Below are 23149 nucleotides of genomic sequence, written 5' to 3'. Positions count from 1 at the left end.
GGTTCCTGTTGTAATATTATGTGGTATGTATGACTTAGGTAAGTCTAAATTTTATATTGACTTTTTGTTTTGATTTTATTGTGAATTTTTCATATTTGATGAAACTATATTGTATAAAGTCAATGTCTACGAGCCACATCGGCAAATAAAATATAACAACACATTCACTTATTATTTTAGTAGCCTTACTGATATGCTTTTAATAGAAAAAGTTCAGCTGATTTAATGTGGATATCTTTGTTTACAAGGAAATGAAAAAGCAACTTATTTACCAAGGAAACTCTAAACATTTGTGGGCTGTGATTAGAAGTGGTTATTTGTTCCCCCTTGATCTCTGAAATAATAAGGTAAATACAGTGTGCTGTACACTCTAAAAACAAACGGTGCTATATAGCACCAAAAGTGGTTCTTTGGTCGTAATCATAGAAGAACCATTTTTAGTGCCATATAGCACCAGTAGAGCACCTGTGTAGAACCATTTAGTGCTATGTAGAACCATATGTGGTGCTATATGGCCCCTATATGGTTCTACACAGGGGCTATACAGGTGCTTCACTGGTGCTATGGCACTAAAAATGGTTCTTCTATGATTACGACCAAATAACCACTTTTGGTGCTATATATAGGTGTTATCATTTGTAGAATACAATTTTCCAAGATGTGTAAATATAAGCATATTAGCCAAATACCTGTATAATCTATGCATAATGCAGATCAGCTACATTCTGCATCAACTCAACATCTGAGTCCTTGGTGGAAGAGAAGACCAACAGAGGAAGCCAAGCCACAAAAACAATTAAAAATTGTCATGACTTTATATTTGAAGTAAAAGTTGATAAGTGTTGACTTAAATGAAGTGTTAAGATGTTTTGCAATAGGTTTTTAAAATAAAGATCACAAAATTGTGCATGTTTATGGTATTTACTTTATAGCTACATTTATAACAAAAGGGGAACAAAGCACCACTTTAAAGCTCCACTGTGTTTTTTAAGTTAATTCTTAGCAAAAACCCATGTGTTCTTTTAAAAGTATGTGCTCATTGATATGTAACTACTTCCACCCACTAATCAAAGTATTCTCGTAAGTGTAGAATCTGATATTTAAAATACATACAGTTGAGTTGCTCGACTGGCTGAATCCATGTTGTGTCTCCATCTTTGAAGTACATTCGCCAACGAGGGACATTCCTGAAATTCAAGCTCCGCCTTTTGCACTTTCAGACTACACTCACGCTGGCCGCTAGCTGAAGCCTACCGAGGTTGCGTGTGTAGGCGGTATACGTCATCAAGACAGTCTTATTTCAGAATATTAACGATTATAAGCTGACAATTATTCTTACTTAATTGTAAATTGATGTGATATGCTTATGACTTGCGAATGTACTGCTCAGTTAATTTAGCCAACTTTGGCTTAATTTAGCACTTTACTGTATACGTTACATTATTAATACGCTCGCTTGTACGGTTTAACCTTAGCCGCTATATTCTACTTCTTATATTATCTATTGATTTTCTGTGTTCTCCTCTACATCTACTCATGTAAAGATGCTTTGCAACAATTAACAATTGTGAAAAGCGCTATATAAATAAAATTGAATTGAATTTAAAGGGGACAGAGAATGAAAAACCATTTTTACCTTTGTTGAATAATGGTAGTCTACCCGCATTCACAAACATACAAAAAGTGCTAGATATGCTTAACATCTCAGTCTCATAGAAATTCCTCTTTTAGAAATGTCAGCCAGAAAACGGCCCAATCTGAAAAACTGATGCTTATGACATTACAGGCATCTAACTGCCCCTCCACTTTAAAATAATTGGCTACATTTTTTGAGTGGCAGCAAAGTCAGCCAATCAGTAATGAGATTGCAAGTTAAGCCAGTAGGGGGAGCAAACAACTTTTAACTGGACAAATTTTACTGTTGCTGCAACCTGAGCAGCCTCCTAGCAGCTACAAGCACACTCTGAAAGTGGCGGTGGAGGGTAGGAAACACAGCCCTGCCCCTCCCCCTGCCTGCAGAAGAGTGTCTGATACCAAGCACTGTTGCGCTTTTCAACCACATGGGGGAGCTGTAAGTCATTTTTACATCGAAACTACATAGTGTTGCTTTAAAATCCCCCACCCTAATAGAGCTATTTGAGAGAGGTTTTTAGGAAGCTTCTAAGGCATTACAGACCCAAACAAAAAATTTTTTGTCTACATGTCACATCACAGAACAAGGATAAATACCCCGTTCAATCATTCTATGTAACCTTTAAATAAACCAGGCTTGATGATGTATGCAGCCTGCATATGCAACCTGCGTAGACTGAATCCTTCGGATTAAACAACAGCCACAGTGATGAACCTGCGATCTAATGCTTTGATTTGAGGCAGATTTGAAAGCCTTTTGAAGACCTATTCTCGAGGACATTAAAACAAGTTGCCAAGGAATCGAAAAAGAGATTTAAAACGACAACGCAATTTTTTTATAAACGCATATTTATTTAAATCTATACAGTCTATGGTGTAAACTCTAAGTTTTATAGTTGCTTTGCTAACTATAGCATGGTTATGCATAACTCTTGTTAGTGTAAACACGCATGTGGTTTAATGTGTTCAAACAGCCACACACCGTCTCTCCGCCCATTTATGTAATCTGAGGTACTGAGATCAATGTTTTACATCTTTTCTGACCTCTAGCACGAAAACACGGTGTAAAGTTACAGCGCTATTTTTAGCTTTTCATTGATAAAACTAAAGCTGATCTGCGCGTCTTTCGTTTCATTTTACAAGCGTCTGAAAGTTGCGCGAGCTTATTTCACCAATATCAGAGAAAGCTCTTACATATAATGTTACACGGACAAAACATTGTGTAACATGTTTACTTAAAACATAAGCATTGGACTCTGACATAATATTAGTTCGCGTCCATTTAAACCCGTCATTACTCCCGCTCATGTTTAATTGACAGGAGAAAGACTCATCCACAGACCATCCCCTCAGTAATCTGGAGAGAAGCGGTCGAAAATGGACAAAAAGAGACGGATTTAAATACCAAGTGTAAACGTGATATGTCGCTCTAATCCACTTGTGGTCCGATCGACGAAAATACATCTTAATACCAAGTGTAACAGCCCCTAGGATATTTTTTCTCACGTCGATGAAAAAGGAGTGTCAAAGCTTTATTTATGGTTGCTTTTTGTATGTGATTTAAAGCGGACATATCAAAAAATCTGACTTTTTCCATGTTCAACATAAATCTGTGTGCTATGACGGATCACAGGCAAATAACACTGTAAATTGTTAATTTTTTTCATTGCTTTTGCTTTGTACTGGAAGCCATGTTAACCTTGGCATATCACGGCCACCGTACGAGTAAAAACCGGGTGTGCCTCATAAGCCTTGAAAAGTGAAGCCTCTGGCTCTTTGATTGCCCCCTTGTGGCTTGCTGCAGTACAAGTCATAAATGCCGCCGCCTCCATTCAAATGAATGGGACTCTGCTCTAAATAGGGATGGGTATCGTTAAGATTTTAACGGTATTACTACTCTTACTGATACTGCTTAACGGTCCGGTACTTTAACGGTATTCTTATCGGTACTTTGGCCAATGTTAACATTTGATCATGAACCTATGTTCACATGATTAAGTTAATTATGTGTCTGCATTTCATTATTACAAATAAATTTTTGGATATCATTTCTAAATAATATACACATATTTGTTAATGCACCAGCGTGAAAGCTGCAGAAAAAATACTTTAAATAGGATATTTATCTGTAGGCTATTTTGTAAACTAACTTGAAGTGCTGTGCATTTAGCCAAATAAATGTTTACATACTGAATTTTCTTTATTTGGGATTTTAAAACAAGTAGAAAATATGTTGAATGCATAACGTCATTTCTCCCAAAAGAAGTCAACAGAATTTCAACGTAAGGTAACCAATTAGGGATATTGTACATTTATTTTAAATGACGTGAACAACGTTGATTCAACGTTGATACAGTACATGCCTGACAGGCGCGGTGGGCGCGTGCAGCAGGTGACGCAAATTATGGGTCCTCCGAGGATTAGACCGTCTCATTTCAGTTCTCTTCGCGGACTTCTCAGGCTGCCACCTTGACAGACCGAGTGCTCACCTTTTAAGGTCGTATGCTTAGAAGGTCGCAGCCCTTGAATTGGGACACAGTTTCTGTCTGCACGTAATGTACTTTTAAAAGATGCTTTGACAGATTGCTTGTGTTTCCGCCCTTACATGCAAACATCTTGTTGCACTTACCTGTATGACAACGAGCGTTGTCTGCATCAACTCTAGTAAAGTATAACCGCACTTTTGAACGTTTTGCTCTATCCGCCATTGTCAGTCTTGTTATTAAGCGGGAGTTTTCGTGCTCATGCGTATGCATGCGCCGCGCTCGTCGTTGTGTGTGTGTGAGTGTGACAGACAGCCTCCGCGGCGCGCATGAGAGATCTCGCAGATCTCACAGACAAACATCTTAATATTATCTCAAATTAGAAATGTTTGGTGAGACAAAATGTGCACGAAAACATTATTATTCAAGAATACATAGAACATTAATTTTTTATCTTTTTCTCCAGGACCGAAAGCAGAACCGATAGCGTCAGATCTTACTGATACTACGGTCTTTAATAATTTAGCCCCGGGGCAAGTTTAATACCGGGTTTCGGTACCCATCCCTAGCTCTAAATAAAAAAATTATTTACACTTCCAATAAAAGTTTCCGAAAGATGGTTTTGATCCTTTCAAGTAGTTGTTATCACGGTAATATATGTTCAAGTGTTCATTATTGTGGTAAGTTTCATTTTAGCTTCTAATTTGATGCTATAGAAACGGGGCGTGTCATTATGATTGGCGTGGTTAAATTGATTGCGCAAGCGTTTGGGAGGAAAGTTTGGGAGGAAAGGGATATTGCGGCTCCGCCTCTGGCTCCACGGACGATTCCTTCTAGGCATGCCTTGGCTCCAAACTAACGTTTTTACGTAACATGCCAGCGACCGTGGTTGGAAATTTTTGGCTTCAATTCATTACAATGGTGGGAGGCGACGTCGAGTCGTCCATCTTTTTTTACACTCTATGGTTGAATAGCGCTCTGAATGGGTGGGTGGGGGGCTAGAAAGTAATATTCAGTTGGTTGTCATATAAAATTTCACCGCTAGATGGGAGTAGATCCTACACAGTGGAGCTTTAATTTACAGCCCGCAAATGTAAGAGTAAAGGGCTCATTATAGTCGTGCGTAGGTCCTACGGTGTAGCCGGACGGTGTAGGTTCCGCGTCGGTTTTCATTATACTTTTGCGACGTTGTCCGCGTCGACGTGCAAACACACGCACAGACCGCTGGTGGGCAGTAACCACGCATGTAACCACAGTAGCAGCGCAAATATCAAAGAAGAAGAAGCTTAGCAAGTTAACCCACAAACGAAGAAGAAACAGCAACTTGTTGTGTATAATTTGAGAAGACCAGCAATGATGGAAGTAAATAAACAGCAACTTTTGATGCAGTTTGAGTTAAATCACTCCTCAACTTGGCTCATCTTTGTTTTCACCGTCACAAACGGAAATACCTATGACGCAGTTTTTTTTACCTGACGGGAGGGGTTCTGGTGGACCAATCACAATGCTTGCGGTCCGCGTAGATCTACGTATAGCCTACCCACGACTATAAATCGGGCTTACCTCCTACCTACATATACAGATTAAAGTTACTATTTTTTTATTGTACTTGCCTTTAAACACAGATAACCAAAGTAAATCAGCTGTGCTTTTGCTATTATAATACAGTCGATACCAAAGTAAAAGTGACCTGTTGTTATATTTTATTTGCCGACGTGGCTCATAGACATCGATACACTTTCATAAGGTAAGTAGGGAATATGAAAAAAATAAAAATAAAATGATTAAAAAAAATCAATACGCCATATTACGCATAGACGTAAGTCATACATATCACATAATAGGTAGGTACCCTGTAGTTATAAAATACTTAGAGTATAAATATATTTAAATTTTTCATATTCTTGTAGTAATCTAAAGCGTTACCTTGTTTTTTTTAAAGCAGAGGGTCTGTTATTTCATTTGATATACTTATGGAAAATTTTCCTAGAAGGCATTTTGTGAAACTTTTGTGAAAAAAAAATACTGGCAGAGAACTGTTTTAAAAAGGCTGGCAGGGAATTAGTTAAGAGTAGTTTATTTTTGATAACAAGGCAAATATAGCAATAATAAATAGATTACATTCATTCAAATTATAGCTTAAGCATCAAAAACTACCTAACATTACTGTGTAAAATGTAATGCTTACAATCTTAACTACAGATTGGCTGCCAAACCTCCCTTCACATAGTGGTGATCCAAGATTGCCTTATCCCCTCGTCTTTAGGAAACCAAAACATTTGTTATTTTCAAGGTATTTGTTCCAGAGTTCAGTTTAGTCACTTGCCAGATTATTAAACAGAGAAATATACATTTTTTAAAATGCTATATGTTCAAGACATTCCTTGTTCATGGTTAAATTGTACTTGTAATTTAACAACTTCTTATTCATTTATGTTTGTGATTGTTGTTATTATGTCACAGGGTATCAAATATACTGTATTGGTCACATGACAAGAAAAGCATGACAGATGTAGGCCTACCATATAGTATGTCCAAAATGTATGCATACTGCAACCACACATTCTACAATGTAGTTTTAACTCTTGACAAGGTAATTTATCTTATTTTGTATGTGCTGTCATCAATAACTACCCCCTGATTGAGATAATTTGGAATGTGGTGGATTGGGTGATTCGCGTCATGAATGTGATCTGTGATAATACCAGTATGGACCCAAATATCTTGTGTTAACAGCATACTGTTTAATCTACTGTATGTCATAAAGAATTAAAGGAGACCTTTTATGCCCCTTTAAAGATCTGAAATAGGCCTCTGGTGTGCCCAGAATGTGTTTGTGAAGTTTTAGCTCCAAATACCCCATAAATAATTTATTATGGCATGTTTAAAAGTTCCACTTTTTAGGTTTTGCGTGTTATTTTAATGACAGAAGCGTTGGGAACTTGCTAGAGACCAATCTGCTTCGAGTGTAACTAGAAAGAACAAATGAATATAGTCATACAGCATTTGCATCTGTCGGCCCCGCCCCGCCGGGGGAGTATAAATAGACGGCAGGGGCACTGCATATTCAGCTTTCCCTAAGAAGCCGAGCACAAGAGACCTGGCCACATCAGTGGTCGTATAGAAACCTGTGCGAAGGTGACATGACGTCTCTTTTCCCTACCTTCATGGACATTTCCTTTCAGTCACTTCGATGTCACATAAATCACCAATGAATTAAAATCCCAAACTCTCCGACTCAGTGTTGCCCCTTTCAGTGTCCTGCATTAGCCTCCTCGCTAGGACATGGTTTTAAACAGAAGGCTGGTCACTGCTGTTCCTGTCTAACCCAACCAGTGACACTGAGATAACACTAGGAATTCGGCTCTCTGGTTCTCTTAAACATTTGGTATTTTTAAAGAAACCTACCCATATTTAAGAGGTTATAAAAATAGAACAAATGAAGATAGAATAAAACTTGTTTTGTTTGTTTGTTTGTAAGCAGAGGGTCTGTTCTTTCTTGAAAAAATTTAATATGTAAATTCATACGAAAAAATCAATACTGCCGCACCGTATCGGCAAATTGTCATGATCAGAATTTATGTGTTTGAATTTATGTGTATTTATGATTTCATACAGTTATGTCCAATAACTACTCCGATTACAAAGATAGAAGGTATAGAACTTGTTTATTTGCTTTTTTAACTACCAAACATAGCTAATTAGTTAACACTTTACAACAATATAAAAGGATATAATTATAGGAATGATCACAAAATGGAATTTTGTATAATCTTTACTTCGTATCACAGAAAAGCAGCTGACATAACAAACAGATATTTTATCTCAAACCTTATATAATACATCATCAACAAACATTTATTTTAGCTACATTCAGTGCTGAACATGTTTAATGCCAAAAAAATCATGCAAGTGTCTTTTCATTCTAGTGAATGCCTACAGTTTTTATTGCAAAATATATTTTGTTTTTTTTACAGTTTCAGGCCATCAGATTCTGTTAATAATACATATGAATATATGGTAAATAGTAATGAAACTGATCCAAAGACCGGAATTTAACTTAAAGCATAAATAGTCTGTGTCACACTCACAGAACTTTTTGGTAGGGAGAGGAAGTGCTGGGCGTGATCACTTGCTGACGTTGATAGCTGATTTTGTCATAAACGGTCTGAGGCTGTAGGGGAAGCAAGTGGGTGATCAGATAAGAAAATTCACATTCTCGTAAATGCATCTTATTTCAAGCATGTGACAATTCTTAGAAACCTGTTTATTCTATGTAGTTTATCAAATTTCTATTTAAGCACAAAATAAAAGCTAAAAATTAAAGGCGGTGTGCATGCTCTATGAAAACCAATGTTGACATTTGAAATCACCTAAACAAACACGCCCCTACCCCAATAGAATCTGGACCTTCTTTTAATATTGGCTGATTGGCTACAAGTGTGTTTTGTTACTCGACCCGACTCCTATTTCCAAAGTGTTTTAAAAAAAATCATGCATCCCGCCTTTAATATGCAGTCTTCATGTTGTTAAGTGCCAAGTATTTCCAATTTTAGCATCATTTACATTTTTGTTAATCTAATCAGCTAATGGTTCACAAAGGGTGAAACCTCCAAATTAGACTTTATGTTGAGTGGGTCTTCTATTAAATATGACTCATTAGCTCTACAGAAATTAATGTTGTGCCCAGCAATTATATACTGGTCCAAGTTATACAAAATATACATTCACTGCGTGACTGGAAAAAGTACTACAGCGAAATACATGTTTCAGATGCCATTGTATACTGTTCCTAGCTTATATAAACTCTTTGTAAAGTTATACCTTTTGAAAGTACACTTCCCCAGTGATAGCTACTGTAGGGACCATTTTCTGAAAATGTACTTTGATTTTGATAAATATAGGGCCAGATTTACTAATAACTTTCGCCAGCACAAATGCCTCTTTGTCTACTAAAAAACTAAAGACAGTGAATATTAGCGATGAAAAGGCGTGGACACTTTTGCCACTGACCTTATTGCATATGCATTTATGGGAGTTTCTCTTTCTGATGCAAAATTTATGGCAGGAGAGTATTTTAATGAATCGTGCAAAATGATTTACTGGGTTTGTGTGAGTCAATTAACTGGTATTTGCACCATTTTTACATGGCCAAAAAAGCATGCCTTAAATTCTACACTAATTTGCTCTGCTCTTGGTAGATTGCGCTGGTCATTATGAAAATATTTGTTTTATGCCTGTGTTCTTTTATGTGCCATGTGATTGTAAATTACCTGCACTGTATAAAAATTCCGTAGAAATTACAATGTTATTGCAGCTGAGTTGCCGGTAACTTACCGTAGATTTAAATTTATGTTATCTACTGGCAAGAGTTTGTTCAAAGTTAAATAAATTTTAAATATTAACAAGTCTTTATCTTTACAGAATAAAACTATACAATAACAGCCTCATGCAAAGCATTCTGGGAACCAGAAATCATCATCAACCTTTTTCTGTTTTTTTGCTTCAGATTTTGTTTCCCAAGAATGTTTTGCTTGATGCTTTTTTTTTAGTTTTACTCTATAAATATAAAGACTTGGAAATGTTTAATGTTCATTTAACTTTGAACGAAATGTTGCCAGTAAAAATCATAAATTTAAATCTACGGTAAGTTACCAGCAACCCAGCTGCAATTTCTACTGAATTTTTTTACAGTGTGCATCAATTTCCACTTCCATCAGGACTTTTAAATTGCTCTCTTACACTAGTTTGCCCTGTTTAGTAAATCTGGCCCTTAAAGTGACAGTTCGGCCAACAATAGAAATTACACACTCAAGCCATCCGAGTTACAATTGTCCATCATCTTTCATACGAACACATATTCTGATACTTTTGATCTTTATACTGGGTGAATATGGGGTCCAAACAATGTAAATCAATTCTTCACAAAAGTAATTCACACAGCCCCATGAAAATCGGGGCGTAATTTTCATTTTTGGCCAGACTATCCCTTTAATGTAGATGTACTATATAAGATTATATAATGGAGATTGTCTGTCTAGGCATCACAGTTCTGGGTAGCTGCTATAGGGCTTTGGCTTGTGCAAGCTTTTGTGGTGCAATGAGAGCTTTAGTTACACAACCTTTTACATCCAGTGATCAATAGTATATGTGAGCCTGTCTGTGAAAACCCAAGTCACTTTTGGTGATTTACTGTTTATATAAAATTTACATAAAATCATCATAATGTAAGCAACATTGGATTTCACAGACAGGGTCTCACAATACAAAACAAACGAACAAACAAAAAAAAAAACAGCACAGATGAAATGCAGTATGTTCCTTGTGTTCCTTTGGCATTTCAACAAACATTTTTTTCAAAATAAATTTGAATGAATGGGCATATTACTGTATGTAATACATTCTATGGATATTAAAGGGATCATCCAGCCAGATTTCCCCCATATTTTAATACCCCCTAACATTAATTTACAGAAGTTAACCACAAGGCACTCCAAGGGTTAATAATTGTCTTCTGCGGGCAATTGTCTTGTAAGAAAAATATCCTCATTCCAAACTTGATTAACTGTATGCACTAGCTTCCAGTAACAATTACATCTTGGACTCGATTCACAAGAGTTTTACATAGTGAGCATTGGTTGCCATGGGTACATTGCTCTAGTGAGCCTTTACCGGAATTTAATAAATGTAAAATATGGATTTTTTTTACAAAATTGCATCGATTACCCACAAAAGAACCCTTTGGAGCCATGTGGATTACCTTTATGAAGGATGGATGCACTTTTTTGGCGTTCAAAGTCAGAAGTTGTTCCCTGATCCCTGGTTTTTATCATTATAAGCTTGGAAGATCAAGGACATTTACTAAAATAACTCCAAATGTGTTTCTATGAAGATGATGGACATATGCATCCCGGATTGCTTGAGGGTCAGTAAATCATGGGGTAATTTTGATATTTGGCTGAAGTGTCGCACTACTATTAGCACTATAACAAGCTAAATGTTTTGTGTGTGAATACCAACCATATTTGATGTGACTCTCACGTCCTGCACGGTTTCATAAATAGAAGTTCCATTTATAGTACTGTCTGACCGTTTCTGTAATGTAAATTAGATCTAGTTAGGGTATAGCAGAAAATTGTATCAAGTGTAAAATTGTTAGATAAAATATGAAGTACAGAGTTAATGCTTCATCACAGACTCTGTGAAAAAACTGTGAAAGTTGCTGCTGTCTACCGTCATTACATAGAGATGCTATATGCACATCAAGGGCGTATATCAACCATAAAGGGGGTGCCCATGAGCACCCTTTCAAACTTAAAATTAGCAATGGGACACGCTACGGTCTTGTGGACTTAACGGACATGCGACACATTGCCATTGTCAGTTAAGGAGACTGCAAGTCCACATGAAGTGAGCCATTTGCAGTCTCAATTAGTTCCCTAGATCCCTAGGTCATGAATCAGTGCATCATATACATGGGCTTGGGCACTGGTAAGGACCCTGACTATCCTTACTATACAATGGGACACTTGATGGCTATTTTCCGTTGATGTGACTATTAAAGCACACTGTGAAACAGTGGCCTGTTTGGGCCCTATCATACACCCGGTGCAATGCAGAGCAATGCGCGACACAACTGGCTTTTGCTAGTTTCAACCCAGTGCAATTATCATTATCATGTTTAGGGCCACGTTATTTAAATAGCAAATGGATTTGTGCTCACACACACACACACACACACACACACACACACACACACACACACACACACACACACACACACACACACACACACACACACACACACACACACACACACACACACACACACACACCCTGGTGAAAAACAAATATACTTTATTGTATTTCAAGTATATTTAACGTTGCAATAGTACATTACAAATATACTTACAAAGGAATGTACTTTCTTTAAACATATTTAAAGTATGCTTACAACATATTTGCGCGTATTTTTTACAATTAAACTTTTAACATACTTCAAAATAATTATACTTTAGTATATTTTCTAAAAGTATACTTTAGAAAAATATACTTATAAGTTTTGTGCAATTTTTAAAGTATACTAAATTTAAACTTATTTTAAAATGTATTTTAGGTATACTTTATCGGTATGCTTAAAGTTATCATTATAATAATGCATTGACAGTATATTTCTAAAATACATTATTTAGTATTCTTTAGAAACAGTATATTTTAAGTACATTTTGATATGTATATGGGGTGTACAAATGTATATTATTTTATGGAGAAATAACGTGGGCTTAAAATTACGAGAGAGCAGTATGTTCAGTTACATTTTATATTGTAGATGTATACATTTGTAATATACTATTAACATAATAAGGTACACTTTAACTTCACTATAGTCAAGCATTGGATAAATCAATTAACTGTGTTTTACCACAAAATAACCATGGTTTTGCTAATAATAATCAATACACCAAAAAAAAAAAAAAATACTAAACTTTTACCACAAAAAAACATTCATTTTCGTAAGGGGAATATGAGTGTTTGTTTTTTTGTAGTTTTTGAGTCAATTGCATACCGCTTTTAGCTGTACACATTAATTAACTTAAACAGTTTTCGTAAATGCATTTCAGAGAAAAGTGAATTCTGAGATTTGAATAATGCATCTGACGTGTGTGATGACGTCACGACGCACGTATTTTGATTTTTACCAGTCGTTCAAGACGGACGGGTTCAGTCCCAAGGTACGTTAAAATATCTTAAAATTAATTATATTTGATTATCGTTTGACCATTCTGAAGTTTATCAGTAGACTATCATATTTCGAATGCGAAATGTTGTCAATAACGCGGTGTCTAACTCGCTATTAGTGATAAGCTGCTGTGTAGCTTAGCTTAGCTTATAGCTAATGTTAAAGGTTTGAAAGATAGCACTGTTAGGCTGTTATATCGAATTAGTACACCCGATTGTTTTGTTAAATATATGTATTGGTGTGTATGTATATGTTAATGAAAAAAGGTAGTGTCAGAAAATCTGTTTTTTAAATGTAGCGTGAAAGTTAACCATTTATTGACTGTTTAGAGGTTGTAAGGCTTTTACCTAACTGTATTTAGTATTAATGATGCTGCATTCTTTCCTCAGAAGCTAAAGTTTTTCAAAGACATTTGTAGGGAGGACTTTGCAGCTAATGGTAAGTCATTTTAAACTCTTAAGATATAATAATTCATTCGTAGTAGTAAATCAAGCTTCAGTTTAGATAACGTTATATACATATTGAGGCGGTTTCCCGGACAGGGATTAGACTACTCCTAGACTAAAATAAATGTAAGAGCTGTCCAAACTGAAAACAACTTGCACTGACATATCTTAAAATACACCAGTGTCCTTTGTTTTGCCTCAAAATGCACACAGGTAATGTTTTTATTAAGGCATGTTTTTTGAAACTAGTTATATTTCTTAATTAAACTAAGGCCTAGTCCTGTTTTAAGCTAATCCCTTTCCAGGAAACCACCCAATTGTCTGCTTGTTGCATTTTCTTTCTGACAAGTTTTACATTTAAATTTAATACAATAAAATCTTTCTTTAGGAGCTGAAGTATTTTATGTAAGGAGGATTTTGCAGCCCATATAGGCAAGTCATTATAATGAAAACTCTTAGGGGTGGTTTCCCAGACAGGGATTAGATTTATCCAGGACTAGACCTTAGTTTAATTAGGATAGTTTTAACAAACATGCCTTACTAAAAACATTACTTATGTGCATTACGATGTAAAACAAAGGGCACTGATGTATTTTAAGATATGTCAGAGCAAGTTGTTTTCAGTTTGGACAGCTCTTACATTCATTTTAGTCTAGGACTAGTCTAATCCCTCTCCGGGAAACCGCCCCTTAATATATATGATGACATTTAAGTCAAGCTCTAGTTTAGGTAAAAATATATCTGCTATACAATCTCTGCCAGTAAACTATAGATTTAATACAGTAAGTCTTAAATTAATGTAATGTTTTAATATTAAACACTTTTTAATTGAGCTTATTGTCTCTCTTTTTCAGATTTCCTTAGGCTGAACCAAAACCTGCCAGACTAAAGTTGATTTGGGAGAGAAAGACGTTGTAAACTCACTCATCTTGACATTCTTCAATGAGTAATTGTTCAATTTTTAGGCAAATACTGTACACTTTGAATGGTGTGAATAAAACTATATTTTAAATATATTTAAAATGAATTGTTTTTGACTGTTTTAATCAGCTTTTATTTATTTGGAAAAAATATTTTGGTTATGTTACCAGCTAAAGTAATCTATTCACAAAATAGCACTCTTTAAGTTAACTAATTATTAACGCACTTGAAGTATACTCATTACTAATCTAGCTGCAGGTATGTAAAAGTATACAAAATGTAATGTACTTGGCATATTCATTTTTCACCAGTGCAGTTTTTAGAGTTTTGGATTGGCCAAAAATATATAGAATGTACGCAAACAGTCTATTTAAGGTATACTGATTGTATGTTTGCAAGACACTCATAATACATTTGTAATGTACTCCTAACATAAATAAAACACACTCTAAATCCACTTATCAAGCATGAATTTAGCACAAAAACAGTCATGTACTTAAATTGTACTAAATACACTTAAAGTTGTTCCACTTTAGCACACAAAAGTACACTAAATACACTTAAAGTTGTACTTTGTTACAATTAATATACAACTAAAATATATTAAGTACAAAATTAGTTGTTCCAAAATAGCACTCTTTAAATAAACTAATCAATAGCACACTTTAAGTATACTGGTCATTAGTGTGACTGCAAGTATACTTAAGTATATCAAAATTAAATATATTTAGCATACTATTTTTTCACCAGGGCACACACACACACACACACACACACACACACACACACACACACACACACACACACACACAAACATTCTGGTTTCCATGTTTTGTGGGGACATTCCATAGACGTAATGCATTTTATACCATACAAACTCTATATTCTATTCCCCTTACCTACCCCATTCCCTAACCCCAACTATCACAGAAACCCTTCTACTTCTTAACATTTTCAAGAAACATCATTTTGTTTGATTTATAAGCTTGTTTCCTCATGGGAACTAAAAAATTTCCCCACAAGGTCACAAAAATACTGGTATTCCTATCTTGTCCCCACAACGTGATAATTACCAGGTACACACACACACGGATGCGCAGCACCACACAAACGTTTTTTAAATATAAAAAATGTAAGGATTAAAATGTAAAAGATTATTATTGAGTCTCTTGGACATAAATGAGGACTGATTAAAAGACGTTAAAAGGGGTAAAGAGCTGCTTCACCTGTAGCCTGGTATTAGTAATTATAATAATAATAATAATAATAATAATAATTAGTTACATTTATATAGCGCTTTTCCAGTGCTCAAAGCGCTTTACATATGAATGGGGGAATCTCCTCAACCACCACCAATGTGCAGCATCCACCTGGATGATGCGACGGCAGCCATATTGCGCCAGAACGCCCACCACACACCAACTTATTAGTGGAGAGGAGACCGAGTGATATAGCCAATTAGTATGAGGGATGATTAGTAGGCCAATGGGCAAGTTTGGCCAGGATGCCGGGGCACACCCCTACTCTTTTTCGCAGGACATCCTGGGATTTTTAATGACCACAGAGAGTCAGGACCTCGGTTTAATGTCTCATCCGAAGGACGGATTAAATGTTTTACTTTAAACAAAAGTAAATATTGCATTTATTAAAAAAAAATTTAATGCTACCCCATGGATTTATTGTATATGATGACATTGTACCTGTGGATATGATGAGATGAGAACCTTTTTAAGTAATGCTTTTAATTTTTTTTTACATTTTTTATTTTGAGTGTTTTATCTTAAGCTTAGTATAAATGTTTTATATAAAGTATACTTTTAATGTGTTTTATGGTTGAGGTCTAAATGAATTAAGTTGTCTCTCTGATGCTTGCACATGACAGTGTTTTTCCACAGCTAGGCCGGGATGGGAGACGTGTGACCTTGGTAAGAATAGCAAGATAGCTTTATGACGCATTAGAAAACAAAGGCATTGTGTTTAACCAGCAATGGCTGTCTTTTTGTGTAGCAACTTAAAGGTTGCAAAGATACAGGCACAGTACAAACAGATTGTTCGAATGGGAGGGCTACTAAAACGGGGGCACTATTTAAATCACTGAAAAACTCAGAACGGGGTCATTGTCATAGTCATGGTCATCATCATTTTACCAATGCAGGTGTATACACCCTATGACCAGTATTGTGTTTCAAGCTGTCTGACACAATTCTTTAATAAAATACTTTGAAGAGAATTTTATATCTCAACCGTCTCTGATTCTCCTGAAAAAATCCACGACATTATTGGCGCTGCGAGCAGGGTTACAAGAGAGAACATTGGACAACCGAGTGGGATCGTTCAGAGGCCTTTCACGGTCGGGGGGAGATGTTCTCCAACCTGAGTCGATTGTTTCGTCTTTGTGGGTGTTAAACTGCTAAGGCTGGCCAGCCGCTTGCTTCTTAAATTAAGGTAAGCAAAGCGTTATAGCATTTTTTCACCTGCATTGATGGGATTTTTGACTCTGTTTGGAAAACACAGACAGCCCAGCGTTTTCATTTGAATTCCTTAATTCTCTCTGTAACTCATAAACGAACTAGTATTGCTATTAATGAGAAGGGACTTGTGGATAATATTACAAGATAAATTATCTCTAATAGGGAAACCTGGTCTTCCGAGTAAAGTGTACTCTTATCTGAGGGTCAAGAGGACCCAGCTGTGAAACAGTTGATGGAAAATAATATTAACATAGCCAAGAGGGCGTTGACTGTTAATAGCCAAGAGGGCATTTAATTATACTACATTTTGTTGATTTTATGGACTCAAACTAAAACATTAATTTTAAACTAAATTTTGTAAAGCCAGTGGGCTGATTTAAATAAGAGTATCTGAGATGAGTACGGATATATCTTTTTTAAAGGAAAGAAAAACCAGTGGGTTGATTGTGAGCTGTTTCTTGGTGTAACTGGTTAAGTTACGAAACAAAGTGAGAGAAGAGAGAAGATTTTTGTTGTGGGAGATCCAGTGGGTTGCTTAAATGAGTATTTGAGAGTAATTTATCGATGAACTATGATACTATAAATTGCTCTGTGAAATAAATACGAAGAGTTTGCATAGTTTGTGTTCCAAGGAGCTTAGAACATGCAAACGAGGGTGAGCGAGAGAGACTGGAGTGAGGGAAAAACCAGTGGGTTGCTTGAGTGAGTGTTTATGAGTGCCTCTATCGATGAACTATGATACTATAGAGAGCTCACTGATATGGACACAGTGTTCAAGGGTGCTTTATCGATGAACTATGATACTATAAAGTATTCTTTGAGACGAACACAGTGTTTAAGGGTAATTTATCGATGAACTATGATACTATAAATTACTCTATCAAATAAACACGGGAGAGACAAGGGAAAAAGCTTCGGTCCAACTTAAAGTTAAAAAAGTGTTTATTAATTGTTGCATGGTAAGGATTTACCATAAGTTAATTGTTTTAGAACAACCCAAGAGGATTTCTGCATTTTATTCAACCCATATGAGAATTTTGATTTTGAAAGTTAGGGGTAAGAGTTATCCTGTGTGAAAAATATTGTCCATGATTGAATGTCAGTTGTTACTGAAAACATTGAATTTTGGTGGAACCTGAAATCTTTATCTAATATTGAAAAGTCATTATTGAGTGTATTTGATTTGACAAAAGAAAAGTTAACAGAAGGAAGTTTAACAATTAAAACAGAAGACTCTGAGATCAATACAGTTACGTCTGCATTTAAAATAGCCCAATTAATCAGAGAGATCTTTTGTGTTAGTTTTAGTTGGCCTGAGATAAAAAGTTTTTCCAGTTGTAAGATTAGTGTGTCAAAGACAATTGTAGGATATAGAGAACTGTGCATTGTAAGTGCTAAGTTTAAGTTTGAATCAAATCTTAAAAGTGGTTGTGTGACAGATAAAGTGACTTGCGAAAAGGAGATCATTTACATACTTGTGGGACCCTTTGTGATTTATTCCAGTTGCCGGACTGGAACATTTTATAGTGCAGAGAAGTGCATTGATTTATTGTTAAATAAATAAAGCAAACAATCATTCAGTGTAACATGGAAGCAGCAACCAAAAGAATTAGAGCGTGCTATCACTGTGGCCCCGGTAGAATGGTGTAACTTACAAGACAAAGGTTTTGATGGTAAAGCATTGGCTAAGTGGTGTAATGACCTAAAATGGTATACCAGAAGTAACAAATATAAGAAAGGAGAGCAGCCTCCCTTTCACTGGCCAGAACAGGGAACGTGGAATAAAGAAAAAATTAAGAGTATGAAAATTTGGATGACTAATTATATAGCTAATCAGGATTTGAAAACCAAGAAAGATGGAAAGAAGAAAAAGAGAAAAGCTTTGTTAGATGGAATGGAATTGTGGGAAAAAGCTAGAGGTTGTTGGAGTAAGGAAGCTGAAAGAGTGATGGCTGATAGAGAAGACATCAGAGTTCAAGAGCTGGCAAAGCACAACGAAAGAACAGAAAAGACAAGATTGCTAGAACAGCCAGTAGACACTGCAAACCAATTACCTGTGGTAACTAAAACAGTTAAGCCACCGCCCTATGCACTGCCCACTGCCTCTGCCTCCCTCAATCCATGCCCCCATTCACCACACACACAAACTGCCCTCCCTTTCCCACTCCCTCTGAGAGTCGCCCTCCCTTTCCCACTCTCTCTGAAAGTCACCCTCCCTTCACAGCTCTCTCTGAGAGTCGCCCTCCCTTCACTGCTCTCACTCCAGCCCTAACCACCCCTGTTGCTTCACCAAATGCTAGCACACTGTATCCAGTTATTAAAGGAACTATGCAGCTTAAAGGGGAAGTAGAAGTTGAGGGAAATGTGGAACTGTATGATGAGATGCATAGAGGCAAAGAAGGATCATTCCGTGAACAAAGTCAGGCAGCAGGAGGAGCTAGTCAGTATACCAGGACTCAGTTAGAACATCTGGACCGACTAATTGAACAGAGAGCAAAGGAAATAACAGAATTAACTAAAGAGGTGAAGTCTTTGGGTTTAGCAGGGCTATCGCAGGACAGAGAGCTGAGTAAAAGATTACAAGAGGAAGAAAGGATGATTTTGGAGCAAGAAAGGCAGGATAGAGAGATAGCTAAAGAAAGAGTGCTTAAGCAACAAAAGGTCAGGGCATTGCAGGCTATGGAACAGAGAAAGCGAAAAAACTGATGACTGGCTAAATATGAAAATGACACAAGAGTACCCAGCCTCTAAAGGTGGTATAGATATGACAAAAATGTCAGGACCTGATGGATTAAGAACTTACAGAGCTAAGATGTTGGTAGAGGAGAGAAACAGAGATATGGAGTATAGGGACACATTAGCTTTAGACTTTGACCCAATAGAGGAAAGATCCCCGTTATTGAAAAGCACCCCTAGAGGTGGAATGAATGAGCCAGGTGTGAGTGTATTTCTGTTGCGTATTGAAGGGAAAACAGCTGTGTATGTCCCATGGGCTCATAGGGATTTAGAGACTATAATAAATCTGTTGCCAAGTTTAAGAGACGGTGCTGGTCCCTGGATCGGTGCGTTGGAGAAAGAGACGCAAGGTACAAGATTGGCGGTGGGTGACATAAAAGCCTTACTGGCAAAAATCACTAGTTTGAGGGAAATGGAGGATGTGTTGTGGTCAGCAGGTATGGGACAGAGTGTGGTTTCGTCTGATTTTGACGCCCAGGCTCTTGACTGTTACAGGGGCAGACTTTGGGGTGCCTTGAGAACTGAGTTCCCTGTCAAGTTTGACAGCACCAAACTGACCCCCACTGCACTGGGTCAGGAGGACTGTGGATTGCTAAAAACATGCAAACTTGGAGAGGGCAGGGGCTGAGAAAAGATCCCACTGACCCAAGAGACTTTGAAACCAGACTGTTCAGAAAGCAACTGCTGGACGCACTGCCAGTGTCTGTGCAAAACAAACTGAGTGACACCCCAGGGCTAGATGCAATGCCACACAGCCAGTGGGTGGAGACCCTGAAACACCATGCCTCCAAACACCAGAAACACGAAAGAGACTTAGAGCAACAAGCTAAAGAGACTGAACGAAAGCTGGCTCAAGTTAGTCTGGAAGAAAAGAAAAGACACAAAGACATTAGTAAGGCCCCCCGGGGAACCTATGTAGTGGAATCGGCAGGGTCATAGGAGTCAGCGAGCCACTCTCAGGGCGAAATGACTGCAACACACCCTCCTAACAAGTCTGAAAAGGTAGCAGGTTTGCCAAAACAAGCTGCGGATCAAACCCAACATCAGAACCCATGGCAGCACCCCCAGGGCGCAGCCCCGTCTCAACCAGTAGTTGTGAATGTAATGGCACCTAGTTGACAGAGTAGAGGAATTAATTTTTGAAGATGGCCAAGGGGCAGAGGAAGGGGATATTTTCAGAACAGGGCATCCGCTGATCTGGGTCAATATTTCGGGCAAAACAATGTTTACTGGGGATGTGGGGAGAATAATCATGCTAGGCGTGACTGTCCAAAAAACCCATGGAAGCAATAGGGGTGTTCGGAGGGTCCCATTAACCAACAGGTAGCATTATCCAAAAATGATTGGGAAGAACCTAAATTAACATGCATAATTAATGGAGTGAAAATTGATTATTTAATTGACACCGGGCTACATGCAGCTCAATTGATCCAAAATTGGTACCTGGGGTTGTTGCATCACAATCATCTGTTAGAACAATGGGATTCTCTGGAAAACCTATGGAAATGTGTCTGTCAGAACCAATTATGGTTCAGATAGAAGGAAAAACTGTTGTAAATAAATTTTTGATGGCACCTCAGGTTCCGATCACATTAATTGGAAGGGACATTTTGTGTAAATTAAATGATACCATCAAAACCACAACACAGGGATTAACATTGCAGTGTCTAACTAAAATAACTAAACAGGAATTAACCCTTTAATAAGACCAGAAGTATATTGGATTGGGAAATTAGAAAAAAAAATGATGGCGGCTGCCAGAGAAAAAACTAAAGATTTTCAGGGACGAAAGCCAAGATTTGAGGGTCACTGTACAATGAAATATTGCCTCAAAGGAGAGGATTTCAAATATGAACAAAGATTCAAATTAGGAGAAGAAATTGAGTTGAGAAGTGAAGGAGTGTTGGTTTGTTAGGCTGGAGTAGCAGTGAGGATCAGCAGTTGTAAGCTAGATATTTTGCTGTGGAAGGAAGCCACCCCAATGTGACAGTGTGGGTGTGGGGAAATCATAGGGCTAGGGACCTAGAACCTTATGTGAAAAAGTCATATTCCATTGAATGGGAAGAAGGAGAGAAAGGCTGGATGGAGAACAGGGAGCTAGGTTGGTATCTAATTCCATTAGAAATGACTTAGACAGGTATACAGCAGAAGCAAATAATTTTACAGGACAGCAGCACAAAGGAGCAGGTAATTGTATTGTTTAACCAATTGCTAAAAGATAAGCTAGTTATCCCGAGAGATGACAGGGAGTATGGTTGAAATATGTAGATGATATTTTGACAGCAGAAAACAACAGAGAGGGGTTTGATAAATTAACAGAAAGTTTTGAACAGTGGATAAAAAGTATCAAAATAAAAGCTGATATTGGCTAAAACCAGTGTACAATACCTAAAAAGAGTAATCTTTGAAGGGCAAAATTACATTTGTGACAAACACCACAGAACCATGCTTGACTATCCATGTCAAAACACAGTGAAGCAAATGATGGCATTAATGGGAGCCACAGGGTGTTGTAGTTCATACCAGAGTTATTACCAGAATATGCCAGTAGGGTCAAGTAATTTAGGGAATTTAAATGTAAGGACATGGGAAAAAATCTGACAGATGTTGTTATATTGTAGAGAAGACACACCGCAGGGCTGTATGACAGAAGGCATTGAAGAGATGAAACTGAGAGCAGATTTGGGTTACAAAGGGGATCCCGGTTACAAGCATTTGTTTGTTGATGGTTCATGCTATAAAAATGAGATAGGTCAGAGTTGCATGTGATACAGTGTGATCCTGGGAGATTCAGCGACTGACAGATTTAAAGTATTGAGGTGCAAGAGGGTGAGGCATGGACACATGTCTGCACAACGTGCAGAATTAAGGGCTTTAATTGAAGCATGTGAAATTGGTATGGAAAAGGTATGGAAATCAATGTAAATACTGATATGTGGTGAAAATGGGTTTTAGAGAAGTAATGGCCACCATGCAAATTAAACATCTTACAGAGATTACACAACTATTTCAGGCAATACAAAAACCAGCTAAAGTAATTGTAAATAAGTGTGCAGCACACACAAAAGGAGATTCATTTATTGACAAAGGAAATGAAAAAGCAGATGAGGAAGCAAAATTAGGAGCGGCAAAACCAGAGCGAGCTGAAACCATGACCATGGTAGTGACAAGGTCAGGTAAAAGACTGACAGTGAACAGGTGAGCATTTCCGCAGACGTAACTGTAGATGAAATCAGAGACATGCAAAATACAGCGTCACAAATTGAAAAGATGGAGTGGCAAAGCAGAGGTGTTGTCAATGTAAAAGGTTTGTGGAAAACAGAGAACAAGAATTAGTAATTCCATCTAGAATGGAGAAAATGGTAATGATGAACGTGCATAGTGAACATTGCGCAAGGGGGGAGATGATAGATAAGATTTTGAGACAACAGGGTTTCTGGTTTATCAATATGCAAAACAAAATTAGCAAATTTTTGTCAGAATGTGACATATGAAAAGAAATGTCAAACTAGCAGTACATCCGATGTGTCTGTTTCCAAGTGTGGAACGACCGTTTGTGCATTTAGTGATGGATTTTGAAGATATGATCCACCCAATTAAGGAGAAAATTTGTTTTTTCGAGATGGACAGAAGCTTATCCAGCGTGAACGCAGAGTGCGCAAGCAGTGGCTGGAGCACTTAAGAGGGAAGTGGTCCCAAGATTTGGGCTTCCCAAGGTAT

At 37.1% G+C, this 23149-nt stretch overlaps 1 protein-coding gene and 1 long non-coding RNA gene across 6 annotated transcripts in view; one reads left to right on the top strand and one right to left on the bottom strand.

The window, feature by feature from the left end:
- Positions 1 to 7766: 7766 nt before the first annotated feature.
- The window catches only part of LOC135783638 (uncharacterized), a 69559-nt gene continuing 54176 nt past the window's right edge, over positions 7767 to 23149 (bottom strand). For 3 of the 4 annotated variants that reach the window (XM_065294391.2, XM_065294393.2, XM_065294392.2), the window contains exons 6-7: positions 11136 to 11210; positions 7767 to 8289 (exon numbers count right to left, since the gene is read on the bottom strand). In XM_065294391.2, the coding sequence (XP_065150463.1) occupies positions 8203 to 8289; positions 11136 to 11210 (162 nt within the window). In that variant the 3' untranslated portion in view covers positions 7767 to 8202. The remainder of the gene's footprint in view (positions 8290 to 11135; positions 11211 to 23149) is intronic. The other variant, XM_065294394.1, reaches the window with a different exon arrangement.
- LOC135783782 (uncharacterized) lies at positions 12861 to 14328 on the top strand. 2 transcript variants are annotated; one of them, XR_010545789.1, is made up of 3 exons: positions 12861 to 13293; positions 13690 to 13733; positions 14156 to 14328. It is a non-coding gene; the product is annotated as an uncharacterized lncRNA (long non-coding RNA). The 2 variants fall into 2 exon arrangements; XR_010545788.1 differs by lacking the exon at positions 13690 to 13733.

This window comes from Paramisgurnus dabryanus, chromosome 2 (assembly GCF_030506205.2).
Source record: "Paramisgurnus dabryanus chromosome 2, PD_genome_1.1, whole genome shotgun sequence".
Classification (NCBI taxonomy): Eukaryota; Metazoa; Chordata; class Actinopteri; order Cypriniformes; family Cobitidae; genus Paramisgurnus; species Paramisgurnus dabryanus.
The sequence above is the reverse complement of the archived record's forward strand: the minus strand, read 5'-3'. Positions and strand labels throughout refer to the sequence as shown.